Source organism: Phodopus roborovskii, unplaced genomic scaffold (genome assembly GCF_943737965.1).
Source record: "Phodopus roborovskii unplaced genomic scaffold, PHOROB, whole genome shotgun sequence".
Taxonomy (NCBI): domain Eukaryota; kingdom Metazoa; phylum Chordata; class Mammalia; order Rodentia; family Cricetidae; genus Phodopus; species Phodopus roborovskii.
The window spans coordinates 30945987-30972162 of record NW_026126418.1 but is presented as its reverse complement, the minus strand read 5'-3'; the positions used below and the strand labels follow the sequence as shown (position 1 = coordinate 30972162).

The window sequence follows — 26176 nt, the reverse complement described above, 5'->3', positions numbered from 1 at the left end:
TAAGACATTTTCTTAGGAGATGACAGGTGGGGCTCATGGCTGAAGTTTCAGTGGAGTTCCAGATTGGGTACATAAAGTGAAAAGGACACCCACTGCATGAGAATGGAACCTCAAGTGAGCACAGAGAACAGAAGCAATGCCTGTAGTGGTTAAAGGGCCTTCCAGAGGGAATGAACGGCATTATAGAAATGGAAAGAGTTGCAGGCTCTCAGGAAACTAAATGCCCTGAAGCTGGGGGCTTTATGAAAGACAGATAAAAACAAGCAAATGATAAATGTAATTTAAAGATAGAATTTATTCTCTGATGGTTTAGTCATGCAAACTGTACATAAAAGAAAATAGTACAGTTTGTGTAACATTGCAAATATAAGGACTCAGAATGCTAGGTACAGAAGTAGTGTGACATCCTGGAGGTCAAACTGGACATTTTTGTGTTTATACAACTAATAATTATAATTTTTATTTGCTGAGTACAGACTGATTTACAATGAGAGCTTTGTCAACCGTGGAAAGTTCATTAACCGTTACATGATTTCTCACATCTATGTACTTCTACTTTACAGTTGCATGAATCTGTTACCAAAGAACTGAAGCTTTCACAAATCAGAAGATGAAAGAAAAACGTGAGGGTGCAGAGAGTGAGACATGGAGGCTTTGACCAACCCTATCCATCTACAAGGAAAAGAGCTTCCTTGGAGAATTCATGTTTTGTGCCTTTGAGATCAACTCCTTAGCATAACTATGACAAAAACCATGATTAAAACTGATTACTTTAAATATGAGATGGTTGAAAGTAATAGACACAAGTAGAATCAGCAACCAAAATGCTCTCATTTTTAATAAACCAAGTAATAAAATTCCTATTATCTTCATACTTAAAAGTCCTGAAATGTCATTTATATAATTTGCATGTTTCCCAGTCTGGAACTTAGGCAGGTGGGAAAGGGATTCCCCTGAACTCTCAAGGGTACTCCACACAGGCTTTGGAAATGTCAGTCTCATTAAGAGATGGCACCGAGACCATAGTGAAAGTGTAGTATGGATGCAGAACAGACTACACAACTTATTATAAACACATTACAGGTATTTACAGAATTTTATCCTGCTTTAATGCCAGAAGTTGCTACTGGGTAGGACTCAACTATTTTACAAAGTTTTCTTACACACATCTACTACTTTTTTAATTTTCATGTTTAACAATTTAGTCTATTTAAAATATTGTACTGTATTTTTAACGTAACTGCAGAATAAAAATAGATAATGGCACATTAGAAAACTCAGTATTCCACAGATGACTGGATAATGAGCAAAGTGTAACTACAATCATCTCATCAGAACAAGCTACATCATGGAATGTTAGTTATCCAAGCCTGCACAGTAATGGCATCTGAAACTGCAGTCATCTATTGCCAGCATCACACCGAAGGCATCGTTAAACATTCAAGCAAAATTTGCTGGCATAAACTATTGGAAGATGCACATACACACACACACATACACACATACACTCACTTTCTCTCACTCACATTCCCACATTAGAATTACATTGTTCTAAAGATAGATACTGATTTTTTTTTTCCACGAGAAACATTATCAAAATTGGCTACTAAAAGATGACAGTGCTTTCACAAGAATAGGTACAAGTTAGCTCGCAAGTACAAGTACAACAATGGGGAAACAGTCTTAGATTTCTAAGTCGTAATTTTAGGCTTTTCTGGCAATCACATCATACTTCATTATGCATAAACTTCTCACTTTGTTACCTGAAATCTGCAAAACAAAACAAAACAAACAAACAAAAAGCACACACTCAACAACAGAAACCCAAACAAAAACCCCAAAATGACAAGAGCAAATTTTAAAAATTACTAGACATCTGATAACCCTGTATCATACATTATATAATTTCATAGTTTTCAGCCTCAAGAACACAGGTTTAAAATACTGAATTTAAGACTTAAAAAATCAAGTCATTTTTGAAATGCTCAAGATTCCAAAATTTTTGTCTACTTAGTCTTAAAACCATTGCAGGTGGCGAATGACTTTGATTCGTATAAGAATGTGCACGAAGCACTAAATGCCTTACCATACTTTCACTCACTTAAAAAAAAGTGTTTCTAATAGTCTTCCTTTTGCATAATGTGCAAAATAAAAGGCAAAAAGATTAAAAGGAACTTTTTGTCTTTTCTTCCCTAGTGCCTTACAACTTTGTTCATATCACAAAGTCAATAGGGACTCTGCAGAACTTTGGTATAAATGATAACAAGACTACCATCACAGCTCAGGGTGAAGGAAGGGGCGGGCAAAGACATGGAAGAGGGAAGAGTGATTCAGTTAACACCCCATTTATTAAAACACCACTAAACCAAAGTGAAATAAACCACAATGAATTATGATACAATTTACACATCGAGCACAGAAAAATTAATAAATCTAACAATATTTATAAAAAAAAAACAAAAAAACAAAATCAGTCTTCCAGAGACTAAAAACTTGTTCAGTCTGATCATCTGCTACACCAACTCTAGAGCCAAATAGAACTTCAAGTAAAAAAAAAAATTACAAGCACAGATTTCGCATAAATGCAAACTGGTCTTTCCTTGATTTCCCTTTGAAGTCACTAATCTGTATCCAAAACTGCTGCACCGAGGGTCTTTAATCAACTTCCTGAGGGCTGGGGCTGGGAGGAAGGAGCCATGACCATCTGGGAAAGTGCAGGCTCTGTGCTCTGGTCCGCCATCTGGGTGAGGACAGATGTGGCCACAGCCTCTGCCTTTGACGTTGAGCTGACTCCATTGGATGTGCTGACAGAGCTGTGCTGGATTGCTTCTGTATGTGGGCTACTTGGCACGGAAAGGTCTTCTGAACTGTCATCTTTATCTGCAGCTAAGTGGTAAAAAGAAAAATCATTTGTTTTCTTAGAAGTATTGACAAGAGAGCCCTATTGAGTTGAGGTCCCACACAAAGCTGGAAGGTGTTTGACAGTACTGGTTACTCGGGACAAGCTGCACAACTGAAATAAACTGAATAGTGCCTCCTGACAGGAAGTAGGCAACTGTGTCTGCAAGAGGCCAAATGAAGGAATAGCTGTGGATTACAGGATCACACTAGCTAGACAGGTTCAAAGAAATGAGGCAGAGCAAGGTGGGCGTGGTATGTATTTAACCCCAGCATTCAGGAGATAGAAGCAGACAGATCTCTGAGATCAAGGCCAATCTGGGTCACATAATAAGACAGTCAGGTAACAAACAAAACAGCAAAAAAAAAAAAAAAAAAAAAAGAAGCATCTTTCCATACATCTATAATCCCAGGATTCCCGAGAGGCACAGACAGAAAAACTGCAAGTTTGAGAACAACCCAGGCTACAGAATTCTAGGTCAGCATGGGCTACAGAGCAAGCTCTGGTATAATACAACAAAATGAGGCAAGCTTTTGGAATATAGCTGTTCAGATATAATCAGCACAACACATTTGACAAAACTAGTCTATTTGCCTACCTGTCACTCTTATTAAAATAAAAAAAATTATAATCACATGCATAAACAAAATGAATTTTACAAATTATATTTTCAATTATTCCCTCTGTATTTACCAGAACTGTATTTTTTTTTTCCTGCTTGAATTTTCATTCACTACACACACAAGAGGATAAGTAATATTCAAAGACTAAATGTCACCAGCTGTTAGGGCTATACAAATTAACTGGGATTCAAACACACACCCATACAAGACCTAGGATACTGAAGGAACATTCAGGAAAGGGCATTCTAAGTATTTGTGGGAACAAATACAACGTTTAGACCCGAATAACAAATTTCTTACATCTTTTTTAATCAGTGAAAATTGATACTTAACAGAGACAGATATTTGCTAAATCTTTAAATTCTAGATACAATAATAACACACAGAGTGTGGTCCTGGCACTCATATTCATTGAGAACACTGTCAATGACACTGTTCTTTCATTTTCACATGCAGTCACTCTTTGGATTTCTTTAATCTGCTCTTTCTGGATTTATCACAGTGGCATATAATCCCTAATGATACAGTTTGGTTTTGTTTGCTGGTATACAATGTAAAATACCATCACACTAGATACGTTCTTGTTCTCGTTTCTCCTTCTTTCTTTTAGATTTTGAAAAAAGGTCTTACTATGAGGCCCAGGATGGCCTTAAATTCATGGCCAATCCTCTTGCCTCAGCCTTCTATGTTCTGAGATCACAGGTGTGTGGCGACATGCCCAACTTGGATGTTCTTTTCCATGTGACTTGTTTCACCTGGCATTAAAAATAAGTTTTAAGTGTTTAGTAAGTACTCAGGCTTTCTAGTAAACGTGAGAATGCAGACTAGCCTATTTACTGATGGGCCAGATGCCTAGTGACAGTGGACCTTATGGAACAATTACTCCATGATTTGTCACATAGAGGGTAGTCAGTAGGTACCTTGTAGAAGGAGAAATACTTGGAAAGTATAATGAGCATAAATAAAATTTCTCATTTTGAGCATTTTCTGAAATATAGTAGTTCTTACAGAATCTATAGATCGACCTCAAATCCATGTATTTTTGAAACACAGATTTTAAAATATATTAGTGAGATGAAATCCTTCCGATCTTTTCCATAATGTGCTGGATGTTTCCCTGAATCAAATCTGACCTCAAACTACAAAACAAAAACAAAACAAGATACACACACACACACAAAACCCTCAACTAGAAATCTTAAAACAAACAAACAAACAAACAAACAAACAAACATGTATGAATCAGAAAAAAATACTTTGGGCAACAACGAATATTGTAACATATTCTTTCACCAATGTAAAAGTCGCATGTTTAAAGAAAACACTGGCAATAACAGTTCAAATGGACAGAACAAGAAGCTCTTATTTCACTATTCTTCTTCATCAAAACAAGCTAACCCTTTCAATGCCAGGTACTAGAAAAACATCAGCTCTCAAGACAGGGAGGCTGAATGGTAATATGAGAAGATATAAAAATACATAGGAGACAATGACTCAAAATGAAACAGTTAAAGGAGAGCTTTTCTATAAGTTCACAGAATTGGCTAAAGTACATCTTGAAGCAGTACAAATTTAAGCCCTCTCCCTTTCTGATGTGTTTGAATGTGTGGAAGCCAGAGGACATTTTTTGGGGAGTTGGTTCTCTCCTTCTAACTTGGAAAAACAGGGTGTACCACAGACTAGCTGGCTTTTGAGTTTCCACATGGTTCTCCTGTCTCTTTCTCCATAGATGCTTAACAACTGCATCTGGGTTTTTTATGTGGTGCCAGGGACAGACTCAGTTGTCAGGTTTGTAAAGTACATGCTTTGCAGGCTCAACCACCCTGTAAGCCTGGCAATCCAATTCTCTATAAAGTTCCCTACCTATATTCATACATATATTCAATAATAAAATTTGCCTATATTCAATTAGGGCTCAAGAAGCTTCCTTCTAGTTACAATTATACAGACATTAATATAACTTAAATTATATATGCTAATATCTAGAGAACATGAAACCATACCAATAAGATCATGAATATAAATCTTAAAAGTGCACTGTGATTTTTGTCAGTCTGGTTTCATATTATTTAACAATCAGTTTTTCCATAACTGAGGGGCTTCTGAGGGTGTGGTAGAGAACTTTCAGTGCTGAATCTCTGTTAGGCAATGTTTCAACTGAGACCTTATGACTGCTAGTACTGCCACCCTTATGTGAGAGATTTGTAATAACTTTAAGTTTCATTAAACCCAGCTTTCTTTCACAAATATTTTAAAAATTTTAGCTGGCAGTATAGCTCACTATGACTAATTCTGTGTGTTACATTCAAAGTGTGGGATTTATTTCTTCAAGATCTATTTACCTAATCTCTACTATTACCTTTACTACTGAGAGAAATCAAATTTGTATCAAAATTTAAAATAGATTTTTAATCCAGGCATAGTGGTATATGCATTTAATCCTAGCATTTGAGAGGCAGAGGCACACAGATTTCTGAGTTCAAGGCCAGCCAGATCTACAGAGTGAGTTCCAGGACAGTCAAGGCTACATAAACTCTATCTCAAAAAACAAAACGAAAAAACCAAAACCAACCAACCAAAACCCCAAACCAAATAAACAAAAATCCCACATTGGTTTGCATTTATTGAGCATAAATTGCCTGCCTAATAATTAAAATAGTTGAGATTATCCAACCAATAATAAAAGATTTTAAAACTATAGATTATTTTCAATTAAATACAATGTAAGAGTTAATTTCCTTCTACTTTTACAAAATCATTCATATATTTCCTTTTACATCAAAATCCAAGGCAGCTTTCTTACTGAAGAAAATCATGTATGCATAATGTTGAATTCAGTAGCATCTATGGGAAATTATGCTGTAAAGTTAAATGGGAACTGTAATGGCCTGATCCCTACAGCAATCACTATTAATACAAATCCTAAACATAGTTCTACATGGTGCCAATTTAATCCACAATGTGTTTCACTGTCCTGTCAAAATGACTAGATATCAAATAACAGAGATTTATATGCTCAAAACAGACAAAAATCAGTATTCTAAATACATATGGCAACTGAGAGTTGCTACGGCTACTGAATCTTTTAAATTAAAAAATATTGCTCATTTTGATAAAACTGCTTACAACTGACTACAAGTAAAGATGGTAACCATTAAGTTTTATTGTAAGTACCTGAGGAACTGTTTGCATCCAATACAAAGTGTTTTCTTCTTTTGAATTACTGACATCGCAAATTAAAATGAAGTGGATACATATGGTTGAAACAATCTTCACATTTACAAATAACCCGAAATACTACTAAATCATAAAAACAAAAGGCCGTGGGTTATGTATTATAAATGTTGCCTAATGCATCCCCAGCTCTGTTATTTGTTATGAATTTGTGTGTGACGGCCAAAATTGGCTATTTACTCAGGAGGAACAGCTGGTTCCAACACTGTATCTTGTGAAGGAGGGGGGCATTAGAGAAAGGAAAAAGCATAATTCACCTCCACAAAGTTGGAAACAGAGAATCTCATTGGGAGGGGGCACATTTAGAAGAAAATTTATAAGCAAATAATTTCAATACTGTTCTGTTTTATCATTTTTATGACTAATGTGACAGTACCACATAAAACTTCACAACCTTACAGACACTGTCCAATGCTGACATTATCTAAAAAAGAACAATAGGGTAGGATCCTATAAACGGAGAGTATATGGGTGAATGAACAAAGTGAACCTGTCACAATAAAGGATCACTGATAGTAAACAGTGTACTTTAAAATGTTTAGCGAACAACTTATGATCCATACTAATACCTAGAGAAAATCTAAAAACAGGAAAACTTTTCTTCTTTGTATCCCAGACTAATAACCTTGCAGAAACCCTGACATTTAATCCCGAGTACTACACCTGCAACTGCAGCCTGCACTTTTTCACTGGTAGCACTGCTCACTCTGGCAGTGTGTCCCTGTTACCGCCTGCAGCAGTTGGTAATGGAACATTACTCACCATGATAGCCAGACTTCTTCTGCATGGCGGTTACAGGGCAATCTTTATGAGCCAGAAGAAGCTGTTTCAGCTGTGCCACCTCATTCCTCAGCAGGGTGACTTCGCTCTGGAGAAGAAACAACTCATGCCTTACCAGCGTTAGCGTTAGGTAAAACATACTTTACTATTTAAACAAAGTAAGGATGAAGGTATGAAAACTGGTTCTTTTTGGCAGAACAATAAGGGATATATGCTGTTTAAATAAATGTAATCAATATCCATCAGTTTTGTGTCTTTGCATTTATACTAAGCTTTTAGTTTAAAGAGCTGAAACCATATCAGTACCATAACTGCATCCTAGCTCCCCATTGCCATAAAACCCTTATACACTATAGGATACTTAGGGTCTTTACATATTATGTGCTCTTTTGATTATTTGTAAACTTGGTATGTCAATAAATAGGATGAATTTTAAACAATTCCATTCACTTTTTAAAAATGAAAAGTTCAACCTGGAAATGCAATTAAGTAAGCTTGTATAGTTTAGAAACAAAGAAACTACATTTATTCAAGAATCATGGATCTTTAAACTTAATTGTTGAGCACTGTGCGGGGTACCAGAACCAATGAAAGTGGATGTACTGTTAAATGAATTTGTTGCCTGTGGCATACATATCTAATTTAAATGTTATGTCCATTGTAATCTGTTTTATTCCTTAAAACAGAATGAGTACTTCAGCTGTTATTTAGGATGCATTAATTTACCAAGTTCTACATCAAAATTTAAAATTGAACAAATCCATTTAATTCCTTTGGTTCAGCCCCATATATTAAAAGCAAAAGTTAGTGACCATTTACCAACACTCATGACTTAGAAATACTATGGATTTAATAAATTAGCATTAAAAATTCATTACAAATGTTTCTTCTTATCTGGATTTACATTACTCTAATCATCTAGGTTTTACCCATGAACACCAAAGTATTAATATTTTGCACACTGGCATACATAAAACTGCAGGTACATAATCCACCAACACCTCTCTTTTTGAGACAGGGTTCACTGCATCCCAGGCTGGCCTCTAAACCACAGCAATCCTCCTGCCTTAGTCCTGAGTGCTGGGATTACTATTAAATGTGTACCACCAAACCCTGCCTCTACTCCACCTCTTAAACCAGAAAGCTGGATGTGAACTACTTTAGCAGATTTGTCTTATTAGACCTTCCTAAGTGACTGATGACAAAAATAAAATCATGAGAACAAAAGTTAAGCAATCTAAAAAGTGAGTATGTGCAAATAGTTTTCCACACCCCTTCAACACTGGCAACAATGTACTAAAGCACAGAAAAAAACTTTATGCTAGTATAACCCTAAACAGTAAAAGGTTAAAGTACATTTGAATATTGTATTTAAGAATAGGTAGGGGGGCTGGAGTGATGTCTCAATAGTTAAGAGCACCGGCTGCTCTTCCAGATGATTAGAGTTCAATTCCCAGCACCTGCAGTTCCAGGGGATCAAACACCCTCACACAGACTCGAATATATATAGTCAAAACAACAATGCAATCAAAATTTAAAAAGAATAGGTGGCTACAGATTCTTCTCCAATAAACATGACTTCACTAGCACTGAGTAAGTAACTAGGTTTTCCAGTACCAGACATGGTCTCCCCATTGTTAAATGGGTCTTAAATCCAATTAGAGCTATTGGTTACCATCAAGGTATGTATGCCACTACTGTACCATAGTTATTGTGCTGTGCTGATCATTGATGTGGTTTCTAGGTGTCATAGCTGGGTTAAGACTGTCGACCGCTTTCCTTTTTTGGAAGCATGTGTGGCACCTACTGGTTCCGTGAGAATCAGTCTTCAGGGAAGCAGCATTTAGGTCAGTTCCAGCTCAGGGGTCTCTGGGTCCTAGTTTTCAAGTTCAGTGTCTTAGTGATAGGAATTTACCTTCCACCTCTTGGGGGGAGGGTATGACCAAGGCAACAGCAATAGACTATGTTTTGTGAGTCTCTTGGAAAGCCCTGGACATCAACTAAAAAGATGGTATCTCAAGTCTGGTATTGGCAATGTTGCTATGGTCTTTAACTCTTAGAGGAAGTTTTGTTCACCCAGATGAGAAAGGTTCATTAAAACTGTACGTATATAAAAACAAACAAACAAACAAAAGCTATTCATACACAGAGTAGTTTTTGGAAGGTTATTTTTTTTTGAAATAGTTAATAGTTTAATTCCAGGTGGCTTTTCCAGACATCCTTATTGTTATTTTACCCACCTCTCTTTTGTACTGACCTCCCTCCCACTTGCCATATCAGATCACTTGAATACTGCTATTCTCCTTTATTCCCTTCCCCCAACACCTCTTCTGTATTTACCTCCCTGCCTCTCCCAAAGGAGTCCCTCCCTTTTCCCATTTCCCTCCCTAATCCCCTCTCACCCATAAAGTCTCACCAAGATGACTGTCTAAATGTTAGCTAAACAAGAATGACACCAATGAACATGCTAAACTGAAAAAGCCCCTGAGGCCTCAACTCTACACAAAGAACGACTACAAGCAACTGAAGAAAACTGGGAATGGGAGAGATGGTGTTCCTAAGGGAAAGAACATACCAATTGTTTGTCCAGAATCAAAGACTCATCCTCAAAAACATACATACAGGTATAGCATTACATAGACTCAACAGGTTATATTTAGGAACATATATATGCAGTAACAATTTGTTGAAAATAAAGAGGCCATGAATTTGAAGGAAAGTGAGGAGTACATTATGGCTTTGGAAGGAGGAAAGGGGAGAGAGAAAAGTAAAAAAATAATAAAAGTTTTTTTTTTAAAATTAAGAATGAAAAGGTAATTTAAATCACTTAGTTAACATGAATACCTGAAAATATAAATAATAGTAATTAATATTCTAACAAGTCTGCCAACGAATAATTTTGTCGTCTATGTATAAATATGCATAACCTGTTTCATTTTATTTTAAACAAAATTACTTTTATTCTTAAAAAACTGTAGAAGTTTTTGAGTAAAATTCATTTGCCATGATGATAATATTTACTAAATTCTAGTATATATATGGAGTTTATAAGTCATTATTAATCTATTTTTCAAGTTATTAAAATTAGATCTTTAAAAGTAAGTTTTGTAAATGACAATCTATTTGTTCTAAAATAACCAAATCAATATGCAAAACTCAGTGAAGGCTTTTAAGGATGACTGTCTCACATATGAAAATTTGTTATAAAATTTAGTTTGGGTAAGTGCTGTACAGGATGGTAAGAAACAGTTTCCTAAGCATTTAAATAATTATATTTGAGGGAGTCTGCAGATAGGTTTAAGGAAGAAACAAGTGTCCCTCTTACTATTAGTTGTGTTTCTACAGGAAGATTCAAATTCACTTAAAACTGGAAACGGGTAATCAAATGATTGATCTAATCACATGCTCACAATACTCGCTACTTTAAAGTTGAGACAAGGTCTTCAGTTTGAAGCAAGCTTGGGCAATTTAGCTCTCTAAGCTAAAATTTCTAAATAAGGAAGGAACTAACTAGTGGCAGAGTGGTGAGGCCCTCCCTGACTTCAATTTCTAGTACTGTTGAACCATATTAATAAATTATAATTTACTAACATTAATTTCCAGTTAATTGGTAGTTGAAAAGAGACTATTGGAGAATATTCACAACATTAAAAGTAAAATAATGAAGGCAAGAAAAGAAGGAGAAACAGAAGGAAATAATCACATTTAATGCTACCTGATACTTGTATTGGAAATCTTACCAAAGACTTGAATGGGGGAAGAGGCCTTAAAGTCTTATACCACATGAGGTCCTAAGAAATGTATCTGAGGCACATCGGCAGGGCAGTATGAAATCATTTGTTCTGCCACTGGCCAAATTGCACCTGTTCTGTGGATAATTAGAATCCTTCAGTTTCCAAAGCTGTCAATCTGGCACCTTTCTCGATCACTATATTCACACTTAAAATAAAAAAAAAAAAAAAAAAAAACAAAACAAAATAAAATTGTAATTCAAAGAAAGAATGTAAAAACTGCCACTGAAACAACGCTATGGTTAATATAAACCAAAAACAAAAGAAAAACCAAACAAAACAACAAAAACACCAGTGATATTTTTAAAGTTTTTGAGAACTAAACTTCAAGCAAGGTAATTGGGGTATTTGTGTACTACACAAATAAACAGTTACACATAACATTTCTTCACTGTGCCAGCGTATAAAGTTTGGTATTTCATGTCATCTTTCACAAAGGTTTATATTATTACTACAGAGTCCACATATATACAGTATACATCTTGTCTAAAGTGTTTGAAGGATGGAAACTATGTTCCTAACTAATAAACACAGGTAAACAGTGCAATTATGCCCCATACCTGCAGCTGGCCATTTAGTGAACTCAAGTCTTCTGCTTTCTTCTCCAAAGACTGAACCCAGACTTTCCTTTTTTGTCGGCATCTTGAAGCTGCTGCTCTGTTTCGTTCTAGAAACTTTCTCCTTTTCTCATCAGGATCTTCATTAGCTGCTCTCCTTCGACGGCCACTTGTATTTTGGGTCTGTGGAGTTGTATGAGCCGGAGAAGCCTATGACAACATGAAGAGAAGCTTGTGACATTGTGTAGTGAATAAATTAACACAGGCAAGACACAGTATAAAAGGGAGAGTGCTGCTAACTTGCTGTTAAGACTTGACGACATCAGTACTCTGGAACAACATGAAAAATCATCCTGTGGCTGAATTTCTTTTAAATAACTAAGCTATGTGATAGCAAAACGTTCAATGCAATGTACAGTAAATGTCTTCCTTAAAGTGTATTTTATTTACTGTCTTGCTAAAGGAACATAGCAATAAAAACGACTAACAACATTCTGCTATACTCATAGATCAGTGCCTTGTTCAGCCATTATCAGAGATGTGTCTTCCTGCAGCAGCAGATGGGCACAAATACAGAGACCCACAGCCAAACAATAGGCATGCCCAGGGCTTGCCGGGTCTGCACCAGATGGAGTGTTAGAGATGAAAGTAGAAATAGACACAGACACCCATTCCGAATCCAGAAGCTATTTTTAATTGATAGCCATTTGTAAATGAAAAATTAATTTTCTCCAATGGATAAACTAAAGCTGAGGAAACAAAACATTCCCAGGATAGACTGCATGGAGGATCTGTCTCATAATGTTAAGTCTAGGAATCCATTTTATTTTTACCTTATAGTTTTGTATATATTATGGCTTCTAGCTTTGGGTTTTAATGAGTTTCCTGTGTATGTGAATGTATGTGTCTCTGTGTCTATACATGTTTCTTGTTCCTATTCTGATTTGTCTGTTTTTGATTATTCCATAGATATGCCTATTTTCTTCCTTTTTTTTTTTTTTTTTTTTTTTCAAAACAGGGTTTCTCTGTGTAGTCCTGGAACTTGCTCTGTAGACCAGGCTGAACTCAAAACTGTCTGTTTTCTAATGAAAGAAAGAAAGGGCATGGATCTAAATGTGAGAGGAGGAATTAGGAAGAGGAGTAGGTAGAGGGGAAACCATAATCAATTATAGATGTACATATATATGCTACATATATATATACATACACACATATATGTACATATATAAATCTATTTTTAATAAAAGAAAAAATGCATTAATAAACTACTTTTGTAAATGTTTTCTTTTAAATGATTTTATATCCATTCAACCCTTTGAAAACTACTCAATATGAGCTTACATTTTTCTCAACTCTATTTTAAAATCAAATTTATTAAATATGTCAGTTTTACTAAAATAAAGTTATTTTTGTAATAATACTTATTTTCCAGGTAAGGAGAAGGCCACACGGCTTTCATCTTCATTATTGGTCAGCCTGGTTATCCTGGTTATTACCCAGAACATAAATTGTCAGTCACTAATCACACTGTGTAGTACATAGGACCGCCAATATTAGGGACCTTCATAGTCTCTTATAAATCCCAAACTGTGCCAGAAAATATGGCAGCATGGGAGACAGGAAACAAAGCTGAGGAAAGAGAACTTAGGACTACCAGCATGTGATCAAAAAGAGAAATTTGAAAAATTATTTTACCTATTATTAAGGCTATTTTAAGATAGCATGCTCAAATAAAATGTGTATTTATGAACACAATAAGCACAAAATGGGCTTAGTAGGCAAACCACAAACTATTTCTTACTCTTATCTACCCTTAAGATATAAAATAACCATTTAACCCTTTGTTCGAATAACTAATACTAAAAATTTATACGGATTTTGGGTTGGTGATATGGCTCAGAAGTAGATCAGCTAGCAAGTTTGAAGTGCTGAGTTCAGTCTCTATTAGCCCAAAACAAACATCAACTTAAGATGATTACATTATATTCATATCCTTAGAGACTATAAATATATAAGGAAGTCACATAAGCTGTACTGTATTTTTTTTTTTTTTTTTTTTTTAAGGATGACCAGAGTGGTGAATAATGACAGCAACACACATACCGGAGTTTCTGTAGTGGAGGTGGCTGGCTGCTGTAAGGACTGCTGACGAGATTCTTCTGACTGAGTTCTAACCAATCCACTGCCATGGCCCTTTACAGTATCGCCGTTGGTAACTGGAGGATGTTGCTGTGTCAAAGCAGCTTTTAATCTCTGAAATGCAAACACTATTTTAAAACAATGGTTCCTGTGTTATATGCAAATCTAACTCTCAACATACTCTTCAACTAACTAAAAAGTAAAAAGACAGTGTTTGCCAAAGAGCACATAAATACATTTGGTTTTGTATGTTTTCACTTAACCTCTTCTACCCTATGCCTATACCCTTATCAGCCTTTGCCCAGATTCCAAGATTTAATTCTCTTCTTTTCCAGACAGGTCTATATGATCACTGCTTTCAGGTTTCCAGTATTTACTAGGATGACAAGAGGCTGCATTTTAAACATTTTATTTATTTGTGTGTGTGTGTGTACACATGTCACACATAGAGGATAATCTTTCATGAGCAGATTCTCTCCATCCACCATGGATTCCTGGGTTGAAACCACTTTTACCTGATGAGCCATCTCTACAACTGGTGTTGCATTTTTTAGACCACTATAAGAAACTGTCATGCTGAAGAATTTAACATCTATGGTCCTTTTCTTCCCTAGTAGGAAGACCACTCCTCCCCACTTTAAGATTTACTTATGCATATGTGAGAGTACCTGTATGTATTTATGTGCACTCTGTTGTGTGCCTGGTACCCATGAAGGACAGAAGAGAGCACTAGATCCTTGGGAGTGGAGTTACAGGTGACTGTCAGTCACGATGTGGGTGAAAGAAACCAATCCAGGTCCTCTACAAGATTGTAGGTGTTTTTAAACACTAAGCCATCTCCCCATCCCTGGAAGAACTATTTGTTTTACTTTTATTTTGCCAGTAACTGAATCAGACCTCATGAACTTTGACAGTATGACAAACCCAGTGTTAGAATGATGCCTTAGATGTAATTAATGCATTTCTTTATAAAGATATAACTTGAGTAGGCCTTGATGCATACCTTCAATCCTAGCACTGAAAAGAGGGCAAAGACAGTTTAATCTCAGTTCAAGGCCTGCCTGTCTTATTCATCAAGCTGCAGGTCAGCCAGAGCTACATAGTGAGACCCTGTTTCACAAACACCCAAGTACTCAAACATGTATGTGCGCACACATGCACAGACACAGACATACATGCAAGATTAAATGAAACTTGAATAAAGCTTATTCTATAACTAGTTACATTTAATTATTTTATATACAAATTAGACAATAAGTTAAGAGTGGAGGTTGTCTCATAAATTTGTCTGTATCCTGCTTCAGCAAATAGTCCACTGATTAATAGAAACATGATTAATGAAGGAACCTCAGTGACCTAACAGACCTGGAGCCATTGTTGCCAACACTGTTCTTAGTAAATGAGATGTAGCCTTTAAGCCCCAAATATCTGAGTCAGAGATGTTTTTAATCCCTCCCTCTTAGTAATGAAAAAAATGAATCCAGGGATTTGTGGATACTATGCAATTATTCCACCATTGAGCTACACCTCAGCCTCTACATTTTCTTAAGAGACTTAGGTATGCATTAGGAAAATAGGAAAAGAGCTCTCCCCCCCCCCCCGTGTGTGTGTGTGTGGGGGGGGGTCATGTTGTAGTTGATCTAGTGCTTTCCAGACTTGTTAGATGTAAATATAACTGCATGGAAAGTTAAATGTTAAACCGATCACTGGTAATTATTACTCCCTGCTTTCTCTGAGGAACCAAGTATACACAGTTGCTCAAGAAGAACTTTTAAAACATGTTCCTAAATAATTCTAGAATTGCTTTCATTTATTCCAACTAAAACAATTTATAAAATTCTACAAATATCTAAACTTTAGCCAATTTCTTCATTATGTAGGACCCATATTCCATAAGAACATCATCAAAATTCACGTGACATCAGGATTTTATCTGTGTATTAGTGGGCATTTCCTCTGTCAATCCTTTTAGTGACATGATTTGAAAATGAAGTCAGTAGCTGAAAGTTCACTGAGGTCTATGTAATGTGCAATGATTTACTCACTGTACTGTACAGTTCTGAGAGCCTCAAGCAGTTCTCTCTGCCAACACAAATACTGTTGCCTCTTGTCACAGCATTCCCGTCCCTGCCCCTAAGAAGCACTAACCTGCTTTTTTGTTTTTTAATATTTATTTTTATTTTATATGTATGCCTGAACACATATGTACGTTTTACCTGAATGTGTATCTGTGTACCACATGCATGCCTGATGTCTATTAAGGCTAGAAGAGGGAACTGGAATTCCAGTTGTTAGCTGTCATGTGGGGGCTAAGAACTGAACTCAGGTTCTTTGGAAGAAGAGCAAGTGCTCTTAAATACTGAGCTACCTTCCCATCCTCCACACCACTAATCTGCTTTTTGATGCTGAGTGTTCTGTGTTATCTAGACTACCACAGCAAAAAGCTGCACTCAATGCATAACCCCTTAAATCTGCTTCTTGTCCCTCTGCCCCTTGTCACTCTGGAGATTCATCTGTGCTATTTTATGATCAGTAGACCCATATGCTTTCAATTGGAGACTAGTCCTACTTTATAGATCAGATTACCAACCATCATTTTAGTTAAGGTCACACAGCAAATAAGCTAGTTCAAATACTAGATCTGAACAGACAAAATTTCAAAGTACATAATCTTCTAGGATACCCTGTTGTATACAATGTCCTTGGTATTACTTAAAACATAGAACAAAAAAAAGTCATCAAAGACTACATGATTTAATTATTCAAATAAAAAACCACTGGGAATTAAATGAGAATGACAAACATTAACACTGCCAACTGCTAAACCACGTTACCCACATCAGGTGTGTTTCTTTTTCCTTTCTGGTTGATTTTATGAAAAAAGCACAATGTTTGCAAGGTTCTAGCAACTTCATTGATCAGCACACACATTGCTAAGCCTTATACAACTAAGGCACAAATTTAGACTTAAACTTTTCAAATTACAACTGAACCAATTCAGTCTTTAAAACTTGGTGTCTTCATTTAGAAAATTAATGATAATTTGCTTGTAGGACCTGAAGTGAAAACTAAATATAACATGCAAACTATCTGACCCATAAAGAGATTTCTCAAACTATTGTTTCCTTATCTCTTTTCCACTAACCAAATGTACGTTTTGTGTGCATGCACATGCACACATGGGAGCACAGGCAGAGGTCAGGGGATAGATAACTTGTGGGAATTGGCTCTTTCCTTCCAGCAGGTAGGTCCTTGGAATCAAACTCAGGTGGTCAGGCTTAGTATCTGATACCTTTACCCACGGAGCTATCTCATTAGCAGGTTTCTTTCCTTCTTCAAAAGCGCTATTGAAGCCCACAGGTTCTCAGCATAGGGGCAAAAATTGGGAGAATTTTTAAACATTTTTTATTTTTCAGTTGGCCTTCAGGATCACCTGAACCATTGTTGTGGCCCATCAGTCCATACATAAATGATGTGCAAAACCTCAGAATCCAGATGTGATCACTGGTTCCTTCTTTGTCTCTTTTTAAAGCAACTACAAATAACTTTAGTAACAAATACACAAAATAAGACTAATAATAGGATCATGCTGAATGGATTAAAACAAAGTAGTTAACTATCTGGGGTGATAGCCAATCTTCAGATTTATGCCCTTCACCATCAGAATGTCAGACATCAAAATATAAAGAATAATACCTAATTAGCATTGGGGCTTCATTTCTGGATAAAAAAAATGTATAATGTATTCAGTGGTTGGGCTTGGTAAATTTTGTGAAGGCAAAACATTTTTAAGTCCTTAGGTAGAAAACATCGTAGAATTAAAAAGCATTTAAAGTTTTATAGTCAAGAGCTTAACTCAGAATTAATGACATACAGTAACTACACATAGGGGAGTCTGAAGTACATAAACATCACTCTCTTGAATAATCTTTAGTAGGGCAAGTTACTACCATATAGAGCGCTTACAGCAGTATCAGTATTCATTCATTATCTTCCCTTGACTGCCCTAGGGTATACAGTACTCATCCAGTGAGGAAGCACTAATGTTTGCTCCATGCTGTGACATTGATTACAATGGCTCTGAGTCATAAAGTGTGCCACTGGGTATAAACTACAAGAAAGAGATTTTAAGGGTTAATTGGCATTGCTCTGAATTGCTAACTTAAAAAAATTGCAACTAAAATACATGTAAGTTAAAAAAAAAAGGCATCAGTAAACTTATACAACTGATACAAAGATAGCCATAATTCACTCATATTAATTTTTATGATATTTTAAAGGCCAAATACCTCTGCTAAAAGAGTTAATGCAAATCTAAATATAATGGGCATTTGTCTTACAAATTGACCTTTGGAACTGGCAGAATATAGAAACAATCATCATGTTACATGTGAAGAAACTCCCTGAAGACTGAAGTTTCTTCTCAAAATCATGGAATGAATTAGAATAGAGATAAAAGGATAAATTCTGTTGACTGGCAATTCAGTATTTTAAACAAGAGCTTTGCAAAAATAAGAGCTAGCCTAGTAGTAAGTATTCTAAGTACATTTGCAATTAAGTATCGATTAAGTATCATGTATTTGTTAAGTCCACACTAAGATCAGTATTTCTCTCCAAAGAGAAGCTTAATATGAAGTAAATAAAAACTGAGTATCCAGAGAAATAAAGGTTAAACACTTTATGAAGTGTCTATAATCCCCAACATGTGCAATAAAGCCAGGGTATAGTCTTATTTTAAAGGTAAAGTATTCACTTTTTCAAAGAATAAAACCAATTTCTAAGAAGCAGTCACATATGTTTGTGTTTAGATTTAATATTTAAAGGTATAAATTTCAACTGCTATACTGAAATTGTTTTTCTGAGAGACAAATTATGCCAGTTAAGGATGAGTAGCTTGTTGTGCTGATCCATCTGATACACTCATTCTTCAGAGGTGTTTGCTTAAAAAAATTATTATTTATGTTCTATGTTTATGCAGCACCTGAAAATAAATGTTTATAACATCTGTCAGAACTTGGAAGAAATAAACTACTTCATCACAGTTCAAAGAAAAAGATAATGTGCTCTAAGAGCAATTTATGAACAAGTCAGATCCATATTTCACACGTGCCGCAGTAGCTCATCAGAGTGATAACCCTCCTTCTCCTGGGTGTTATCCTACCATCTGCTGCTGTAGTACTTATCTTTATTTTGCAACTAATTAACAGCATAATCTTCTAAATTCAGCAAGTTAATTATCATTATTGTGGTCTTTGCAGTATCATCAGTCCTCATGAAGTCTTGTCTTTCCACCCCTAGAGAACATATGAAAATGAAGTCGGTTGGGAGAGGGTCTGTTTCTTTGGTGTGGGCTCATTAGGTGTTTGCTGATTAGCTCGGCACGCAGAGACAGGTCAGAAGAATTCTGCTGAACATGAGGTTCCATGCAGGGCCCAGCTAAGTTAATGTAGGTTTCTGAACATTTGCCAAGATGCCCTCTGTCAGCTTTTAGTAGAAACCCCCTGCAGGAAAACTACTGGCTACCCACTGTGTGCAAACATTTTTCTTGGTTTGTCACACAGGTCTTAAAGAAGTCACTTTGGAGGAACTCACTTTACTAAACCTGAAACAGAACTCCGAGGTGATTAACATCTTACTCAAAGCAGTGATTTTTGTTTTTGAAATTATAAACATTCAGTAAAGTTACATTATTAAAACAATAATATAAAAATAAATATCTAGTTAGGCAGTTATGGCGCACACCTTTAATCCCAGCACTCAGGAAGCAGAAGCAGGCAGATCTCTGTGAGATGGAGAGCAGCCTGGTCTATAGAATGAGTTCCAGAATAGCCAGGGCTACACAGAGAAAACCTGTCTCCAAAGAACCAAAATAAATAGTCTATGGTTATTTGATTGATGAAAAATCCTTTAAGCCCAAATTTCATGAGATCTAGTGTAATTTTGTACAAATTCACAAAGACTAGGAAATTTTCTATAGAGTTAAAAAGTATCAGATAAACTTAGATATCTGTGAGTTTCTTTTATTTCTGTACCACATTCTTAGTTTCCTAAAGATTTAAAAATGTTTGTAATGCTTGAGCTTTAAGTTTTAGCAGAAAACCAAAGTATCTAGATTGTGTATTTGTAGTAGAAACAAGCATACACTGTCTACCTGTAGGCAGTGGGTATCTGAAATTAGGGAATTAGAGCACCTGTGGCCATCTTCAGATGAGGAAAGACTAAAATCAATGCAGTAAAAATTAGTGTTTGACAGACAGGTAACTCAAACAGGATGCTTTAGAATGTTCAGACCTGGAGCTGGAGAGACAGCTCAGCAGCTAAGAGCACCAGCTGCTCTTCTAGAGGAACAGAATTCAGTTCCCATAACCTACATGGTGGTTCACAACTGTCTGTAACTTCAGTTACAGAGGATCCCATGGCCCCTTTTGGCACTGCACACATGTGATACATTAACATACATACACAAAACCCACTTATACACATAAAATATAAATAAATGAATCTTTAAAAGATGTTCAGTAATTGAAAACTAGCATCACTACCAAAACAACAAAGCAAAATCCATCTACAGTAGTGAGAGGGAAATTGAAGTAGGAGCTACAGACAGAAGTCAGAGTTACTTAAAGCATCACACAGATCTAAGCATGTGAGTAGGAACTCGTACATTTGGAAAGTACAGATGTGGAGTTCTACCTCTGATACAGGAAATCATTTATTTGATAATGTCTGAAGGAATCTGAGGACCAGGCTATCCTTAGATTTCTTTCCTTTCTTTCTCTTTTTGTTTGCTTGTTTGTTTTGTATTATTTGCTTGGTTTTGGTGACAGGGTCTTGCTAAGTTGCTGGGTTAGCCTCAAACTCACACTTCGTATGAGTTACCCTGTCAGCTTTGGGATTAAGGATCAGTGACATGATTTTGTCTACTCTTGGATTTCAGTTAAAACATTTAGATCTACAGACTGATTTAGCTATACGATTTTATTGTAAGCATCAAGACAACTTTGACAAGCTTTTAAATAATATAAGGAAATTTAAGAAAAATGAAGTCTTACTACAATAGTAGCTATTAGAGAACTTAGGGAAGTTTCCTAGGAAACTGAGGAAAGGTAGAATGAGTTTTTGGAAGAAGCACAACATGTTTTAAATTAATTACATCTTAACCTTTTAAAAAGCATTCATTACACAAATGCGCTTGGAGGTTGCTTTGAGAACTTTCAGAACTGTTCTCAAATCTGTAATACATGTAAAGTTTTATTGTGTTTCAGTATAAGCTGTTTTTAAAAGTAGTCCCTGAATTATAATTTTTGTGCACAAATATCATCATGAATGGCATCACTATAACAAAACCCAAATATCACATATACTTGGGGTGTGGAAAAAAATCAATAATTCCATTCCATATGATAGAACTGCCTCATGATCACTAGAAATGTATCCAAGAAAATCTCAATATTGACTATCTTGTTTGGTGAATGCCTTAGTATCCTTGAAATGTTTATTAAATAAATAGTAAGGGACAGAAATAGCTGTAAATCAAATACTTGAAGATAACCAGAAATGGTAAGTTTTCATGTGATTAAAACAGAAATCAGTAAGAAACAAGTAAGTGGAATGGTCCCCAAATATGGGAAAATTATAATACATTTCTAAATAATCCACCTGCCAAAGAAGTCACAGGGGAAATTAGAAGATACATCATGAAAATGTAGTATATGAAAACTGCTGAATACAAGAAAATTTATAGCTATAAATGCCTACAATTGGAAGTAGCAAATTTTTAATAAATGACATAGGTTTCTACTGTAAGAAGCTAAAAGATGGGGGCTGGAGAGATGGCTCATCAGTTAAGAGCACTGGCTAATCTTCCAGAAGTCCTAAGTTCAACTCCCAGCACCCACATGGCAGCTCTCAACTTTCAATAACAAGATCTGATGCCCTCTTCTACTGTGCAGGCACACATGCAGGCATGTATACATAATAAATAAGTCTTTTAAAAAAAAGCTAAAAGATTAGGAAAAAGAAAAATTTTAAACTTAAGACTACTTAAGAAAAGTAAACTGAGCATGGTGACTGCACACTGTAACCCCAGGACTTTGGGAAGCTGAGGTAGAAAGACTACATCAAGTTTGATTCAACTTTAGTTTTAGGCCAGTCTGGGTTACAGGGTAAGAACTTGTCTCAAAAACAAACAAACAAATAAATAAATGAAAATAAAAATCAAGCTGTAGATTAAGTGAAAAACTTTTAAACACTGATGGCATGTAGCTCACTTGGTAGAGTACTTGTCTCACATGCAAAAACTTCTGGGTTTGATTCCTGACACCATGTAAAACACATGCCTGTTCTAGCACTTAGGTAGTAGAAGCAGAAGGATTAGAAATTCAAGTCACCCTTAACTACACAGTAAGTTTGAGGCCAGCCTAGGCTACATGAAAAAAGAAAAGGTTATATGTGTATCTGACTGAGCAATTGTGTTCTTCCGGTATTTGTTCAAGAAAATACCAATAATCACGTCCACAAAGAGACACATAAGAATGTGTGTGGTGGCTGGAACTGAGTGTATTTCAGAAGCAGTGACCTCACTGAGCATTTGTGAGGCCCTGGGTTCAGTCTCTATAACTATAGAGACATAAGAAAACAATAAAATGTGCATGGTGGCTTTATTCACAGTAGTGCAATGCTAGAAACTAAGTATCCAAAATTGTGGTACACACACACAAAATGAAATACTATTCTGCAATAAAATGAAGTAGGTTATGCTATATTTAACAACATAAATCTCAGAGACATATATTGAGCTACACACAAAATGGAATATAAATCTATTTATACTAAACTACAAGTTATGGTGCCAAAGTTTTTATTAGAGAAACATTCTGGTATATGCTAATGATCTACATGATAATAGCAGCACATGTTACATGAAATTACATGAAATTTCCCAGAACTTTGCTGTTAAAAGTGAGTCATTTCAATATATATAAAATTTACATTAAAATCTACGAATCCATTAAATGGAGGTTAGGTACAGGTAAAACCTAAATGACAGTATATTAGTTATTAACAAATGAAGCTGGGTGATCAGTACATGGTAGTCTATTATATTATCCTGTTCACTTTTATGTATCTTGCCTCTGACCTCCATAGGCACTTGCACTCATGTGAGCATATACACAAATACACACAGAGATGCATACACACAATTTAAAACAAAGTAAATATTTAAAAATTGAAAGTAGGGATAGTGGGGGTCAGAAGGGCTCAATGGGTAAAGTGCTTGCATGTGCCTGGAACTGCAGTGCTGGGGATTGTGGAGACCGGTGGACCCCAGGAGCTTGCTGGCTAGCCACTGCAGTTCAAACACTGAACTCCAGGTTCAGTAAATGGTCCTGTCTAAAAGAGTGAGGCAAAGAGCCACAGGACTCCCTCTCTGGCCTTCACAGATGCATGCCAGGGTACACATAGCCACTTAAATTTTGTGTGTGCTCACATGTAAGCAATTTTGTTCATTATTTAATCAAGATTAAGAAAAGCATATTTACTCCAACTAAAATAAGCAATCATGAAAATGTGGCTATTTTGGATTAGCAAAATTCTAATAAGAAATTTAAATTGGATTGTTAAATTTAAGTGGGTCGTTCTGATTCCCCTCTTATATTTTTAGATTTTCTATTTTATTCTTTTTATCCCCCCCCCCCTTTTTTTTTTTGAGCAGGATTTCTATGTGTAAGAGTCTTGGCTGTCTTAGAACTCACTTTGTAGACCAGTCTGGCCTTGAACTCACTGAGATCCTTCTGTCTCTGCTTCCCAAGTGCTGGGACTAAAGGTGTACATTGCCACCAAATGGTTATTTTTAGGTTTTCACTCAAGGATTTAGTGTTAACTTCAACAGATGCTAGAATTATGGGTCTTATAGTCAAATGAATTTCCTTAGTGTCTGTTCCTCAATTTGGTTTGTAGGATAAAAGCTACACTAATTATGAAAGTATGTCCATACACATATACAACAATAGGCCCTTACCCTCAATCCTACTCTATTCAGGTTATATTTGCTGCACACATGGCAAATTAAAGCCATTTTTTCCCAGTAACACACCATATTTAAATAGAAAATGTGTAACAGAACACTCCCAGTGAAGGTTTCTGTCATTAAATAAAGAAAACTCAACTCATTTTCATAGGATGACCTGATGTGCTAAAAGGTGAAAACTTTCCTCCTTCAAGCTTTGCATTCTTCTCTCAACATGATCAGTAACTAGATCATGAACCTCAATAATCCTTTATTCAGGGGTTACACACATTTAACAAGAGTCATCACATGCAAATTTCAGATTGATTGTCTGAATGAATGGACAGTAGTAAAAGAAATCTAAGCCTTATAACAAGTTACATTCTTAGATGTGCAACAAATTTGTATTCCCACAGAGCCTAATAAAGAATGGATGCAAACAAAGTAAGAATCTAACAATGCTTATCTATTACTTACTAAGATATACTAGTTGATGCTAAGAAAAATTATCATTATATCATTAATAAGACCACAGAGAGTCTAATACATTGATTTTGATAAATGTGAGAAACTTCATTTCTCTGTCAAAAAAGTTAAGACAGTTTATGGGATTTGAGTTAGGAAAAACTCCAGGAATGAAACTTATTCCTTTTACATTACAGCTAAGAAAATTGAATTTCAAATAATGAGCGTCAAGCTGGGTCTTAGTAGTACAGACCCTCTAACTCAAAGCAAGAGAATCCCAAGTTTAAAACCTGTATAGGAACAGAGTGAGGTCAAAGCCAGTCTGGGCCACATAGTGAGATCCTGTCACAAAATAAAACAAAAAATAGGGCGTTAAAATGTAGCTCAGTAGGAGGGTACTTGGCTAGTCTATATGAGGGAAAAGACCCAAAGGATGGAGAATACAGTTACGACTAAAATAAAAACTTATCTCCTGATTTCTAAACTATAGTTCATCTTTTTAAATAATGTGAATTGTTTTAATGTTGAAAATACAAAAGAAACATAGTGTTTTCTTTTTAATTGACATGAAATGTTTTCTAACTGGCATACTATTTGGAGAAGTTATATTTAACTGTTTAATACATTAATTATACAGCACTGCTTTCAGAGCTTCTACTTAATTTTAGCTGTCATATTCAGAGTTTCCACCAGGAGGAGTTTAAGGCCATAGATGAAAACTAGAATTTTACTCCAGCTCACACTGTTTCATCAGTCAATCACTACACTAATGGAAGTTGTCCTTTTCTAAAATTTCTAGTTGTAATAGAGCCCACAACTTTATGAAATGCTGGCCTTAATGGAGATGAACGAGAGAGAGGAAAAGAGAGAGAGTGAGAGAGAGGCAGAGACAGAGAGACTAAGAGACAGTAAATATTCAAGACAAAACTAGACAAAACCACAAACAACCCTAGCTTACCATTTTTGCTTCTGACTGTACTGGCTGAGGGGAGGAAGGGCCTGGAATTCCTGGAACACTAGGCACCATGGTGACTGGCCGAACAAGCTGTGTAAAAGATATTGAAAATAACTTCAACTCACTATTTACAAAACAAGATGTACACATTTTTCACATCACACACTTATTTAATTTGTACCTTTCGATTTAGAACATTATAAACTGCAGCTGATCATGTTTGCATTGAACTGTAATGAACTGTATAACCTGATCTTTCAAAAGTTGTTAATTTCTCTGAAAACACTAATTTCCAGGTTCTAGACTTTCTCAAATGATTGTACCCGAGCCCCCATTTTACACCCCCAAGAATCAAACCCAAGGCTTTGTACATACGAGATAAGTGCTTTATTTAAAACTGCATCACTAGCCATCATTTACTTTTGATTTTTGAGAGGATTTCATAAAGTTATTTTGAATGGCTTTGAACTCTGTAGTTTAGATTAGCTTTGGACTTGCAAACTTTTTGTCTCAGCCTCCTAAGTGGCACAAGCCTGTGTCAGTTAACCTCAGTTAACCTGGCTTTAACAGTTCCTTCTTATAAACATAAGATAGTCAAAATGACTGGTGCAAAAGTTTGTACATTATCTTTTACATTCTAATTTTGCATTTAAAAGGAGTGTCAAAAGGGTGACAATAAAAATCAAAATAATTTAAACATGAACTATGATTTACTAAAACAAGT

At 35.7% G+C, this 26176-nt stretch overlaps 1 protein-coding gene across 2 annotated transcripts in view; it reads right to left on the bottom strand.

Annotated features, from left to right (window-relative positions):
- Positions 1–275: 275 nt before the first annotated feature.
- The window catches only part of Atf2 (activating transcription factor 2), a 74385-nt gene continuing 48484 nt past the window's right edge, over positions 276–26176 (bottom strand). Inside the window, exons 8-12 of one of the 2 annotated variants that reach the window (XM_051184458.1) lie at positions 25456–25542; positions 13988–14137; positions 11888–12094; positions 7519–7624; positions 276–2886 (exon numbers count right to left, since the gene is read on the bottom strand). In XM_051184458.1, the coding sequence (XP_051040415.1) occupies positions 2660–2886; positions 7519–7624; positions 11888–12094; positions 13988–14137; positions 25456–25542 (777 nt within the window). In that variant the 3' untranslated portion in view covers positions 276–2659. Of the gene's footprint in view, positions 2887–7510; positions 7625–11887; positions 12095–13987; positions 14138–25455; positions 25543–26176 lie in introns of those variants that run through there. The other variant, XM_051184457.1, reaches the window with a different exon arrangement.